Source organism: Rhincodon typus, chromosome 12, assembly GCF_021869965.1.
Source record: "Rhincodon typus isolate 14 chromosome 12, sRhiTyp1.1, whole genome shotgun sequence".
In the NCBI taxonomy this organism is placed as follows: Eukaryota; Metazoa; Chordata; class Chondrichthyes; order Orectolobiformes; family Rhincodontidae; genus Rhincodon; species Rhincodon typus.
In genome coordinates, this window is record NC_063343.1 from 12,890,315 (window position 1) to 12,904,174 (window position 13,860).

The 13,860-nt window shown below is 40.5% G+C and overlaps 1 protein-coding gene across 3 annotated transcripts in view; it reads right to left on the minus strand.

Moving 5' to 3' along the window:
• The window catches only part of LOC109915133 (F-box/WD repeat-containing protein 11), a 169,937-nt gene that overhangs the window by 15,089 nt on the left and 140,988 nt on the right, over positions 1-13,860 (minus strand). For all 3 annotated transcript variants that reach the window (XM_048604049.1, XM_020514736.2, XM_048604047.1), the window contains exons 8-12: positions 13,299-13,548; positions 11,025-11,143; positions 8,804-8,914; positions 7,210-7,288; positions 3,857-4,046 (exon numbers count right to left, since the gene is read on the minus strand). In XM_048604049.1, the coding sequence (XP_048460006.1) occupies positions 3,885-4,046; positions 7,210-7,288; positions 8,804-8,914; positions 11,025-11,143; positions 13,299-13,548 (721 nt within the window). In that variant the 3' untranslated portion in view covers positions 3,857-3,884. The remainder of the gene's footprint in view (positions 1-3,856; positions 4,047-7,209; positions 7,289-8,803; positions 8,915-11,024; positions 11,144-13,298; positions 13,549-13,860) is intronic.

Below are 13,860 nucleotides of genomic sequence, written 5' to 3' on the forward strand. Positions count from 1 at the left end.
GTTGGTTAAGAAACCAGTTTAGTTGAAAAACAACCACTTTTGTTTAGAGAAACCAAAGCAAAAGACTTTCTATATCCTGCAAGTCACACTTCTGACACCCCAAACCATCTACAGACACGAGTCAGAAGAATGATGTATTACTCTTCACTTGTCTGCAGAAGTACAATGCCAAAAACATTCCATGACACCATCCAGGATAAAGCTTGATTGGCACCACATCCACATTTACTGTCCTGACTACAGATACTCAGTAGCAGCCGCATGCACCATTTATAAGATGCGCTGCAGAAAATCTCCAAACATCCTTCAGCAGCGTCTTCCAAATCTATGACAACTTCCATCTAGAAGGACAAGGGGAGCAGATACATGTGAACAGCACAACCTGCAAATTCCCCTCCAAGCCACTCACCATCCTGACTTGGAAATATATTACTGTTCCACCAGTGTCATTGGGTGAACCATCCTGGAACTCCCTCCCTAACAGCATTATGGATCTAGCCACAGCACATAGACCGCAGTGGTTCAACAGACTGCTCACCACCATCTTCTCAAGGGTAACTGGTACAGGTAACAAATGCTGGCTCAACCAGCAACACCCACATCCCATAACGGAATTTTAAAAAGTGTTTTCCCAGTTAAAGCACAGTTTAGGAGTAGCAGAGTAAAAGGTTAAAACAGCCAGGTTATCATATGGGAACAATTTTAATCAGGTTACATCAATGAAAATGAATTGAACAGCAAAGAATGAAGAATTTGTTCCAGGCCAAAAACTGTCAAAAATTATATTACAAACTGCATATTACTTTCTTTGACGGCTAAAGGGGAGCAGCGAGTGCAGTCAGTAGTGCTGAGCTGTGACTGCTAAAATTGAAGCTTCACTTTCTATGAAAACGTTTTTTGATTGCAACCATAGCCCATATCAGTTTCTGTTGGAATGCAATGCACTGTACAAGCTACCACCCATATCTTTACCAAGATTAAAATACATCTGACCAAAGAAAAAGCCACCAGTTCAGTTTGCTCCACTGGAAGCATATATTTGAGAGCTCATTTAGTAAAACCAGCCTGGAACTAAAGTAGAGAGCAAATTGAAGTACATAATCAAGTAGGGAGCAATCAGCCAGATTCCATTTCTCATCATTATCTGCAAGGAAACCAGAGTCACCTGCCCATTAAAACTTTCAGTTTGAGTTCACACACAAAGAATGGTCAACTTGGATAAGTGACAGGGTTGTCAGGGCTTCTGGATCTGTATGCTAGCACTAATAATAGGAAGGCTGATAAACTGACAAGTACAAATGTCAATTGAACACATTTAAGGTGAAGCTCTAATTTCGTGTAAGATAGACAAGGAAACCTAGTGAATATTATGCAGTTCTATGAAATGACCTGAGCAAACTTCATGGTAGTTTACATGACAGTCTACAAATGCCTTTTCTGAAACAGTTTCATCTTCTACAGTTGTAACTTTTGATTTCAAATCTGTTTTAGTTTAGTCAATCACATTGAGGTATTACACTATAACCAGGGTTTAGGGAAATGTTTGTTAAAACATCCTTCACAGCAAAATTCAGCTTGATTTGTGGAGACAAGTGTTGACCTCTTTAAAAGCTCACATGTCCAATAAAACTGAAACTGTTCTGAGGTATTAATATACATCCATGTACAATGCTGTATAAAACAGGTCTGTGGTAAAATTCTGGAAGGAGGTTAGTGTGTTGAGTGAAGCTGCTGTACAGGGTTCAGTTGGCTTTGATAGTTCTTACATCCCAGGTGAATCGAGAATGTTCCGCAAACCCTTGGTCAGGTTGCGTAGTACCCTTTCATTGCCAGGTCTTGCATTCACTTCTAGCATGTGCCCCTAGAGAATGGGGAGGCTGCATGACCAGGACAATATGGTCTTCAGCCCCATTGGAACTAGACTGTTGGACACCAGCATCAATACAGATAGCACTCAAGAGCATGGGCAGCCCAGATCTCAGATTCATGGCCCAGCAGGTGGAACAGGAGCAGGGGAAGAGCTGTCAGAGTGCGGCATGGAAGGAGGAAGATCAGATTATCCAGGTACAGCTCTTTACGGATGACTCATATTTGCTTTGAAAATACAGCAAATTCTGGAGGAAAGCGCATACTGTTGGTTTGAGCAGCATGTTCTGTTTCACTTGGGCTACATAAATATCAATATTTGATGCTGACCCATTTGCCAAAACAGCTCTCTCCTGACATAAAAACTCTAAATAAAGAAATGAAGGGCAAGCAGGAAATACCAAATAATGTCAGGAATACAAGCAGTCTGGCCTTACCACTCTAGAATTATGTTCCACACACTAAAACAGAGACTAATAGGATAAAAATCCAATAAAAAAGTGAACTTGGATTGTTTTCAAGGACTGCCTCTCCATTTTGCATTAAATTGGTATCTCTTTCAGATGGGTGGGGAACTGGCTGGCACAGAAAGAGGAGACATTACAGTAATGTAAAAGACTTTTAGTTTTGCAGATTGGAGTTGAAGTGTGCTGTTGGAGCAGAATAAAGAGCATCCACAATGAATCTGAGATATGCTGCATTGACTGAATATCTGAACTAGTTCCTGATGGGCACAAAATAATATCAGCTGAAATAAGTCACTAAAACTCAAAATCTTTCTGCAGTACAGAACTCATTATCAACCCCTAAAGATGGACATTTGGCTTCTGTCCTAGAATTATCTTTTTTCAGCAATTCTGCATTTAAATCATACCATTAATTCATTAGGAGCAAGTACTTGTGGTGTATGGCAGCTATACTCATCAGGAATGCAGGTGAACATCTTAGCCAAGCTACAAGACCTGCTTCAGCTTGTGCTATTATGGGTTAGTTGATCTCAGGTCTTGGAAGATCGAGTTACAGGTAGTCAGTCATCCCCCAAAACTCAAGCAATTTTCACTGCTGGCTCACACTGCTTTGGGAATTTAGGGAATTCTTGAAGAATGCACCTGTCTTCACTGGACATTAAACTTAACCAAGATAGCTTCCTTTTGTGAACTCCATGGCCTATATTGAAATGTAAAAGCTTTCTAACAAAGTGTATAGCAAACATATTGGTAAAATAGGCGAGATCTGGAACACCTCTTAATTTCACTTGTACAGCTTGTCAGCATCTCTGTTTAAAGCTACTCACTACAAGAAAAACTCCAAGTTGCAATTGTACTAAGATCACAAGCAGCCAGACGTAGAGATTTACTGCTGTGGACATGCCTTTAGGGCAATCTCAAACAGCAACTATGCTGCATGATCCATCACTTAAATCACTCAAATCATATAGGGTTATAATTGGTTAACCAACATCTTTCAACTGATATTAATCCTGCTCATTCACCCCTCAGTAACCTGAACCCTATGTTACTGACTGTAACTTGACCCCTATGTTACTGACTGTAACTATCAATATTAATGCAAATTCTCTCACAATCAGCTATTGATCCCTGCCTGTAATAACCCCTCTCCTACAGCATCCCATGTTACTGACTATGTGTCGATCGAGGTGATTCCAGTGCCCTGTCACTGGGAACCCCTTTCCCTTAGCACCATGTTACTGACTGTATCTCTACCTGATGCGATTCCAGATGTTCTCACTGTCATTTAGGAACTCTTGCGTTCAACACTATAATACTGACTATATCTTACTGATGTCAGTCCAGCTCCCACAGTGTTGCTCAATAATCACTCGCCAGGGTACCCCTTACACAAGTAGTGTCCAGTTACAGAGCAGCACTTGTATAGGATGTTTATGACAAAGGTGGGCTCCTGTTCAGTGGTCAGCAAAAAGAGGGTGTTTCGTTAACAGTGATTGGTTAAAATGTGAACTCAGTAGCACCTGCTCCAGGTAGTGGCCACATATTCCGTTATCTGGAGACATAGGTGTATGTCCTCGATGGTGAGCGTGTTTCATTCTGGTTACTTGATGGCACATTCAGGAAATCCCAGATCAGTATGGTATCATCATGGGAACTACTGATGATCTGAAACTCATCGAACTGCAGTCGAAATACCCGGCCAGAGTGTTCCTGCAAATCAAAATATTGGGACAATGCCAAGTGAATATACCGTACTTCTCACTATTGGAACATAAAGGGATTTCTCTTACACAATACATGCCTACTTGGGGATATTGTACTTAAATAAGACTATCCTCTATTTAACATGCAACTGATATTTTACAATTGTGACAATAAACGATTGTCAAGGAATAGGGAACAAAGACTAGTCTTGTCAGTGACCCCCACATTCCACGAACAAATGAAAAAACAAGAAACCTTTCAACATTTTTACAGTGAGAATACTCAGCTGATAACATGTACTACTGATAAAAGGTACATTTTGTCAAAGCATTTCCTCTTGAACTTGTCAGGACATTAAACTTAAATTAGGCCTGGCAGTTAACCATCATCATTAATAGGTGCGTTCTCCATGGCATGTCTCTACCTAAGTTCACTTGAGAAGCTAGCAAGCATTCTTCGCTCATGCAGTATAAATGCTGGTTTTCCTCAAATTATTATTTCTTGAGAAATGTTCTCATGAGTGCAAGACAGAAAGCTTTGGAAAAATTTTTTTTTTTTTTTTTTTTTTTTAAAAAGTGGCATTCAAGTTCTGTACTACCAAATGACTATTTGATAATGTAATTTGGTAATTATGTTGCCTACATGAACCTGTTCAAGCGGTGTAGCCTGCATGCCTCTGGAATTTCAAAACTTGCTGAGCAGGAGAGGGTCATGCAGGCTACTGTGCCTTAGCCTCTCCCCTGCTCTTTCCCTTCACATTGTAAATTTTCCATACTCAACTATCTAGCCCATGCCCCTTTAAAGTTACTGCTCCATTACCCTTGCAAATGGTACATACCAGATTATAAAGCATTGTTCTAACAACTCTCTGCACCTGACTTTTTGTCCATCACCACAAATCTGCTTCCTGTGATTTGAAATCTCCAGCCAGTGAAAGTTAAGTTTCTCCTTGCTTACACCATCAAACTCCTCAAATCTGAAGTTGCATGGATCACAAGAGCTTTCCATTGAGGAGGGTACAAATGGGACCTCTGCCAACTTGGCTCCTAGACAATCGCTACACTACTAATCATCAATAAGGGAATTGAGGGTTATGGGGTAAAAGTAGGAAAGGGGAGTTGAGGACTATCAGATTAGCAATGACCTTACTGAATGGCAGAGCATGGGCTGAATGATCTACTTCTGATCCTACATCTTATGGTATTATGATTAGTGAGAGGGGTGCTAACCAGTTTGACATTTCTGCCTGAGAGTTCTCCTGATGGCAACCCATGTGTCCTCTGGATGGGCAAGTGAATGGGCAATGATTTAAAAGTTGCAGGAATTGGGGGTCCTGATGAACTGGCAAACAAAGATGCACAAGGGATTGGCATGTAAAGCCTCTCTGCTCGAGTACACTACCGCAAATAGTGACATGCAGCCACAGCAACCTATGTTATTGGCATAAACAGGAAGCTTCAAGACTTCTTGCTGTGCTTTTCTTGAAGAGTACATCTTTTTAACGCTATAGGGGTTTTGGCACAAAGCAGGCCGTCATCTTCCAGCCAGCAGTCAATTTATTTAGAATGTTCCAACCGTCACGTGTTAAGTCAAGCAAGCAAGTCTTTAACCTGTCAACAAGGCTATAACATTCTGCTTAAAAACCAATCATAACTTTCAGCAACTCCATTTTACAAAATAAAAAAATCATTGAAAACTGCAAGCGTTTGTTTATAACTCTCAACTGCATTTATACATTCATCCACACAAAAAAAAAATCTGACAAGAGGTGGAAGAGTGGACTACAGGTAAATGGTTATCAGACATTTCTTTTTTGCTGCTGGGTTTCGAGATTAAAATTGAGCCCACACTGAAGGAATGAAAACTGCTTCGCTCAGCATCGTGTGTCAGCCTTGCATGACATATGCACGGCTAGTCAAAGCCTTGTTAGACGTGTATCTATCGGCTGAAATTATCTCTAATTCACACAATTAATTTTGCTCTGAAATAAGAGGATGGCCAGAGATGCACCAAACTTGGTACATTCGGGTGCTAATCTAAGATGGACTGAGAGGTGTTGCTGGAGTAATGGAGAAGGATCTTTACACACAGCTCATTTTATGACAACTGATCTGGACCAACGATGGAGAGACAAATGAGCATGCAAAATTGCATATTATGTATTACTTGTGTGACTTCCCTAACAACTCAGCAAATTTATACAGTGAATAACTGAGTCAAGTATGTTATATTATAGAGAGCCAGGCAGTAAAGGATGAAAGTACAGCCAATTCTTACAGTCTTGTAGACATTTGTTAGCAGAGATGGGCATTAGAAACATGCACCTCCTAGCTTAAACACAGTTTCAGTCTGTTCTTATTCATAAGGTGCAAGATAAGATTCATAAGAGTCCCAGTTATTATCCAACACCTGTAGACAATGAAAATAAAAATTAAACAAGATAGACTTGAGGGCCCTCCTGTGGCACAGTGATAGTGTCCTTGCCCTGGACCAAGGAGGCCCAGGTTCAAGTCCCACCTGCTCCAGAAGTGTGTAATGACATCTTTGAACCGGTTGATTAGAAAAACAGGTTAATTTTAAAAAAAAAAGGCGACAGACTTGGCAAGTTCCAGGTTGCATTCTCATTTCTGTGGTATTGGAGTTAAGGTCAATATATTTAGCTGAGTTTATCTGGCAGCTTATCAGTCACTGGCACTGGAACAGAATTCAAGTTTTCAATCTGCCTCACAGTAATGGGATTTGAACTCAAGATTCTCTGCTCCAGGTCTCCGGATTACAAGTTCAACAATATAAAGTACCTTACCCATAATTGACATTACACAATTCTGCAGTTCTTGTTCAAACTGTCATCAAACAGGAGGCCATTCAGCCCTGTGCCTGGCTAATTCGTAAAACAGCTATTACTTGATCCGAATGCCTCTTTTTTTCCCTAAAGCCTTGAAACTCTCTTTAGAGTATTTACCAATTCCTTTTTGAAAGTTCCTGTTGAATTTGCTTCTATCACCGTTTTAGGTGGTTCATTCCAGATCACAATTGACTAAAACAAAAATAGAGTTCAATCACTCTACTAAGAATTACTTTACATCTATGACTCAACATTGGTAGCTTAGTACACCCTTTCCCATTGCAGAAATACCGTCTGACTAGCAAGTGAAGTGTGCATACGTACCACCAAAGTGCGTAGACATAAAGTACTTGCAGGGGCTCGAGGATCAAGAGCAGCTTGCAAGTCCCATACTTTTATTTTGCTGGAGAAAGAAGGAAAGACAAACATATACATGTTATACATAAAAATTATTATATAGCCTGGGGAATATTGAGCAATTAAGTGCAAGTCTAAACCACAATGCACTATGGATGGAAACATTTTAATTCAGTCAACTGTGCAGGTACATACATACTCTTTGTAACTGATAATGTATGCACATCACTGGTAAAGTTTTACACATTAGCAGGGCCTGGGTGTGACAAATGCCTGCCAATTTCCTATGCACAATATTAACTGTCATTCAGGGTCCCATGAGTCAGAAGGTCACAGTTTGAGTGTCACTCCAGAAAATCTAGGCTGACCCGTTCAGAGGTATCAGACTTTGAATGAACAGAGATCATAACGGAGGTGAAAAGATCTCATTACACTACTAGAAGAGCAACAGGGCAGTTCTCCTCAGACTTCTGACCAACATTTATCCCATAACCAATGCCACCAAAACAGGTTAGCTCATCATATACATCACTGACATCTGTATACAATTTCAACATGAAAGATGCCAAATAAAATGTTAAGTTCTTGTTTATGAGCTTGGTTCTGGGAGGCTTCAAGGCATGTATGTACAATACAGAGGTCCTGGTAAAGATTTATATAAGAGTGAGTGAGGAATTTAAAGGGCTGTGGGAACAGGGTCTACACATCAGGATTATGACATTGTGCAGAAGAGGAATACCAATGTAGAATGAATATTTGAGATGTGTGCGCAATTCATGTAAAAGTGGTTCTCAGAAAAATAGGGGGTTATAAACTTCCACTATCAATCCTGTATGCTTAATTCTTTGCCATCTTTTCGATTGAGATAGATAGTTAAAATTATTCCAAATATGATAGCAGGTAGTTAGGCTAGAAGTTAAGAATTATTCCTTTTGCCAGGCAGTTAATTCCTATCACATCACACCCTGAATTAACAGATTTCTTATTGGCATGGCAAGTACGATTCTACATTGCTTTTCAGAACTGCACAGATTTTACAGAAAAGGAGAGTAAGTCATGGATTAGAAGGATTTTTGGTTCTCCATTTGATTACGTAAGAGGGGATGGAAGGCAATTTCCTGGAGTTTGCCCTTCGGTCTTTTCTGCCATTCTCAGCAGATTGGAACACCTCGGGAGAGAAGAGGAATGGCACACAAGCCTTCACTATATCACAGCTTCCAGTTATCCTTCCTTGGTTCACTACAGACTGCCAATATCAGCAGATTCAGACATTCATCTTTGTGCTTTATACACTTAGTTTGCAGCACTCTGTACCTCCTAGTCCATGTAATGCAAACATGTCAAGCCAGCAAGTAACAAAAATCCAAATGGAAACAACTTGCAAAGGTGCTATTGAGCAGATAGGCAGGTCTTCCATGTGTTTCGTGAGCCATTTTCCAATATTACAGCACTGACTTCACCTAAAATATTATAGAGCTTTGAGACATCCCAAAGTGATGACAGACGCAAAATAAATGCAAATCTTTTAATCGCCAAGTATTGTCTACAGAGTTATACGCACCCATCGTAAGCTCCACTCACAATCCTCTTGTTGTCAAATCGAATGCATCGCACTAATTCCTCATGGCCTTCTAAAACCCTCAGACAGGCACCACATTCTATGTCCCACAACCTGTAAAAGGGAATACCAACATGACAGACAACTTCTACATTCAGTTGATGCTTCAGCTATATCAGTGAATGGATGTGTTCTCTAACTATTATTTCTATCATAAGGTGAAAGGTGTCAGTGGTGGTGAAAAGAACTATTCCCCATTTGGGAATCACCTATTGTCAGTACTTACCTCCCACCCAGCAACCTACAGGAAATATGTTTTCAACACCATATGACCCTCCTCACAGTCATTTGTCTAGACAGCCAACTCACAGTCAGCTCTTAGCAACTATGGCTTCCTACAAAGACTGTTCAGTGGTGTCAAGGCAGCAGCCAAGACGTGAAAGAGTCAAGTCATTCCAAAAAATAAAACTGACATTTGTGCAAGGTTACCCTAATGGTAACCTTTCACATGAGAAAGTAAAGAACAGGATGAACAAATTCACACTGCTATTCGTTCTACTAATTTTAAGTGTCCATTTGTTGAGTTCTCTCTCATTTGGTGCAACTTTACGCTCATTAGGAACAAGAGGATTACCAGGTTGGGAAAAAAGAGAACAAAGTCCATCTAGTTCTCCTTTCACAATCTGAGTAACTACATGAGGTATCAATTAGCCTTTATTACATTTTCTGAACAGGACACGAGGAAAAATTTAATGACGGGGAGCTTGGGGAACAGGAAGTCCAAAGACAATTGTTCTTCCCAATTACATTATAGCTAACCACATCCTATCTCAAACTAATCAGTAAACAAAATGTTATTTTCTGAAAGAAACTTAATACGCTTTGATTCATTCAAATGCTAACAGCTTTCACCATCCTCTCAGGGAATTGATTTTCAATTGAAAACTTATTTATTGAAATAACTTTTCTGCAAATTTATTTTCAAATTACCTCTCTTAAAATCCATCCTAGGTCTGGGAGATGGTGATGTGGCGGTAATGCTAATGCTCTGTGGACATGGGTCCAAATCCCATGATGGCATTTCATGAAATTTGAATTCAGTAAAAAATAAAATACCAGGAATTAAAAGCTGTCTAATGACATGTAACCACTGCTAAATGCCATTAAAGCCCATCTGGTTCACTAATGTCCTATAGAGAAGGAAATGTGTAATCCAGACCTGGTCCACACCCAGTAATGGGACTGACTTTTAAATGGCCTAGCAAGGCTAATTGACGAGCAACGAAGAATGCAACAATGCCTACATCTCACGAATGAATAAAATGTATATTTCTAATGTCTTAGACAAACTGGAACAAATTGACATAGTAAAATAATACAGACTATACACAAAATCGCAAAAAATTCTCAATCTGCTTTTTAAACATTTTCAAGCAACTTATTCAGACATGTATGACACACCCATCTGTCCTGAAGGTCTGACTCAGATGTAGGAAAACTACCATCATGCCACAAGACTCTAATTCATACTTGTCTTTATATCGGAATGCCCAATTTACAGATTCGCAAATGATCAAATCTTTTGTCTTTCAAGCATTGCAATTCCCCAAGAACACAGAACATCCTCCAATGCTCTTGCCCACCATCTCTTGAGCACAGCAGTCATACTGGATTGTGCATGCTGAGTCAAAACGGGACAGGGTCGCTGCCTAGACAAATGTCAATGCTCTTGATCATTAACCAATAACCTTCAGTCTGGATGCCAGGGAGGGGACAGCAGTCAGCTCAATGACACCCTCCTTGAAATTAACAATCAACACTATGTTTTATTTGAGAGCATAGAAACAATCACTTCAATATGGCACTGGATAATACAAGGTCCGACGTTATCCAGATATTAATTTTAGTGGATAGAAAGGATAGACCGACTGAATCAGTTTCTTAATTACTTGTGTTAGCACATTGCAGAGCTACCAGTAACATAACACAATGGTAAATCAGGTATGTCTGAATAGCATGGCAGTCATGTTTGGTGCATGGTAAGTGATTATATCTTCTGCAGTATAGGGACACATAGCAAGAGGATGCCTCACGGCCCACTTTGCCTGTGCCACCTTTCTGGGAGTTAATTATTGGTTCCGCAGCTTCGTAGCACACCTCAAGCCTTATAATCTGTTAATCATTTCATATACATGGACAGAGATTCAGCAGGTCAAGACTCTACCTGATGGTATTGTCGGAGGAACCACTGACAACCAGTCGGTCCCGATACTGAAGGCACGCTATCCCACGCTTATGGCCATTCAAGGTACGCACAAATTCACAAGTACTCGTGCTCCACACCTGCAAGGATAAACACAAAAGATACATCATGCCCTGAAAAAAAAACCCATCTCTTTCCACAATGACCTCATAGGGATTCAAAACAATCTCCAGCTTCTGAACACGAAGACAAATGGAGAAAAATGTATCATTACTCAGAAAAACAGCTTGCAAAAAGCACTGGCCAGCGTATTGTCAAAGCACGTAGACATCATATCTAACCTCGACCTACAGTCTGAGGGTTAAGATGAATGATGAGGCAGAAGGTTATTACGAGGTCATAGACATGCTTGCCAAGTTGATGGGTTTGGTTGTAAACATTTCGTCACCCTGCTAAAACATCGTCCGCGCACCTCTGGAAGTGGTACCAAACACCTCAACAAACTGAGGTGGACAGAGGACAGACACTTCACCAAAGGCGCACTGAGAATGTTAACTAGCAGGGCGAAGGGTTTGCAACCAAACCCATCGGCTCGGTGAGCATGTCTACAACTTCATTCAAACCCAAGGATGTCACTGGCAATCTGCCAATACACTCTGCTAACTGTCAAAGTATAACCATTTGGGAATGTGCCAAAAGGTCAGTGTCACAAAGTCATACTATCACAGATGCGTTATGTTGCAGGAAGCCATTCAGCACATTATATCTGCATCAGCTGTCTGAACATTTTAACTTCGTGCCAAACTCTTGCCTTCTTCCCTCAACTCTGAACACTGCATGATTTAAATGGAAATAATGCCCTCTTGAATGCCTCAATTAAACCTGCCTCCATTACACTTCCAGGCAGTGCAGTCTAGGCCCTAGCTACTTTTTCACTTAACAAGTGCATTTTTACCTCACATTTGCAGGGAATATCAGAATATTTAGGGAAAAAGAAGACAGAAAAACCTAAAGAACTATAATCACAAAATCACTAATAATTTAATGAATACTGAACACGTGATCACAATCTGAATAGCTTGCTGCTTTACAGCTCAAAACACTAGCGATTAAGAAAATCTGGAAGCATGAAACAGAAGATGCTGGAAGTTACCAACAGGTCAGCAAGTATCAAAAAGAAATATTTCAAGGAGGAAACTTTTTATTGCACCTTAGATCAAATACTCACTCCCTTCACCACTTCAGTACCTGGTCAGTAGCAGCAGCTGTACTATCTACAAGACACTGAAGCTGCTCACCAAAGCTCGTTTCAGTACCTTCCAAGACTGCCACCTCTATGCCTCTCAAGTCACCCTTGACTTGGAACTATATTGCCGACCCATCACTGTTGCTGTGTCAAACTTGAACTCCTTCCCTAACAGCACTGTGGGTATTCCCATAACCATAAGAGCTACAACAATTCAAGATGACACCTCACTATCAGCTTCTCGAGGGCAATTCAGGATGGGAAAATACTGGCCTGGACAGAACTACTCACACCCTATGAAAGAATAGTAGAAAGAAACAGCTTGCTGCAGTAAATCGATCCAGTTGAGAAGTCTAGGCTATTAAATGGGTTTCCAGGACAGGAAAGGATACAGATTCAAGTCTCATGCGGCTCGGCCCCTGATCTGAGTTTTATTGATCAGGTAATCATCAGGCACAGTTCTGTACAACCCAGAGTAGGGTAGGAGATTCAAATCTTGCCTTTCTAAATTAATGTCTACAAGAGGCAATTTCAGAAATCCTGGCAGTGTTTATTTACTCAAACATGTACTAGGTCTGGCAGGCAAAGAGAAAACATAATTAAAGAGAAACCTTGGGATAAAAATATCCTATGTTATAACAAGTACAGTATCCAGGCTTCCTTTCATGAAAGGCTGCAGCTATTTAAAACATGAACATTAGTCATGCAATTTCTCATACACAAAAGCAGTAATGCAGCAAACAGGACAGAAGGAACAAAAGCAAAAACTGCAGTTGTTGTAAATTAGAAACAAGATCAAAAACAAAGAGTTGGAAACACAGGTGGTCAGGCAGGATTGCTGGAGGAAACAGTTGATGTATAGGGTGTTGATCCTCTGCTGGTGCTAGAATAAAAGAAGCCAGTAAATTCTCTAAGCTGCTGGAGAATGGTGGAAACGGAGACAGAGAAGAACCAACACAGCAGAGACTCTCAGTGAGGAGAGACAGACACACACAGATGAGGAAGAAATTGAGACAGGATGGGGAGGATTGGAGAACATTTAAACTCACTTTAATAGTTCGGTCCCCTGATGCTGAAACAATGTATTTGTCATCAAAGTCTACCACATTGACCGCTGCCCGATGGCCAACCAACACCCTTCTCAGAGTGATGTCAGTTGGAGAGGCCATGTCCCACACAGCTATAGATCTGTCCTTTGAACATGTGACCATCAGTCCATTACTAAAACGAAGATGCAACACTGCCTCATTGTGATGAATTAGTGTGTTCAAGACCTCTGCTGTATTAACATCCCAGACCCTAGGAAAGAAACAAATTCAGTTAGGCTACTGTCACCAAATTATCATTTCACAATGGGCATACCCCGCAATATTGCTCTGGATCAAGAAAAGTCTGCATAAAAATGAAGAGGAGTGTGTTTTCCTTTGCCTCTGTAGAAAACCCCTTCTGTTACAGAGCAGAGTTGCACCAAGAGAACTTGATCTATCACATTGTTCATATCAGTGGCCATCCTTCATGTGGTAATCAACACATTGATGCTTAAGTGTATTCTACCATTGAAGAGGCAGAACATTTGTCGCAGAACATTTGTCGCAGAACATTTGTCGCAGA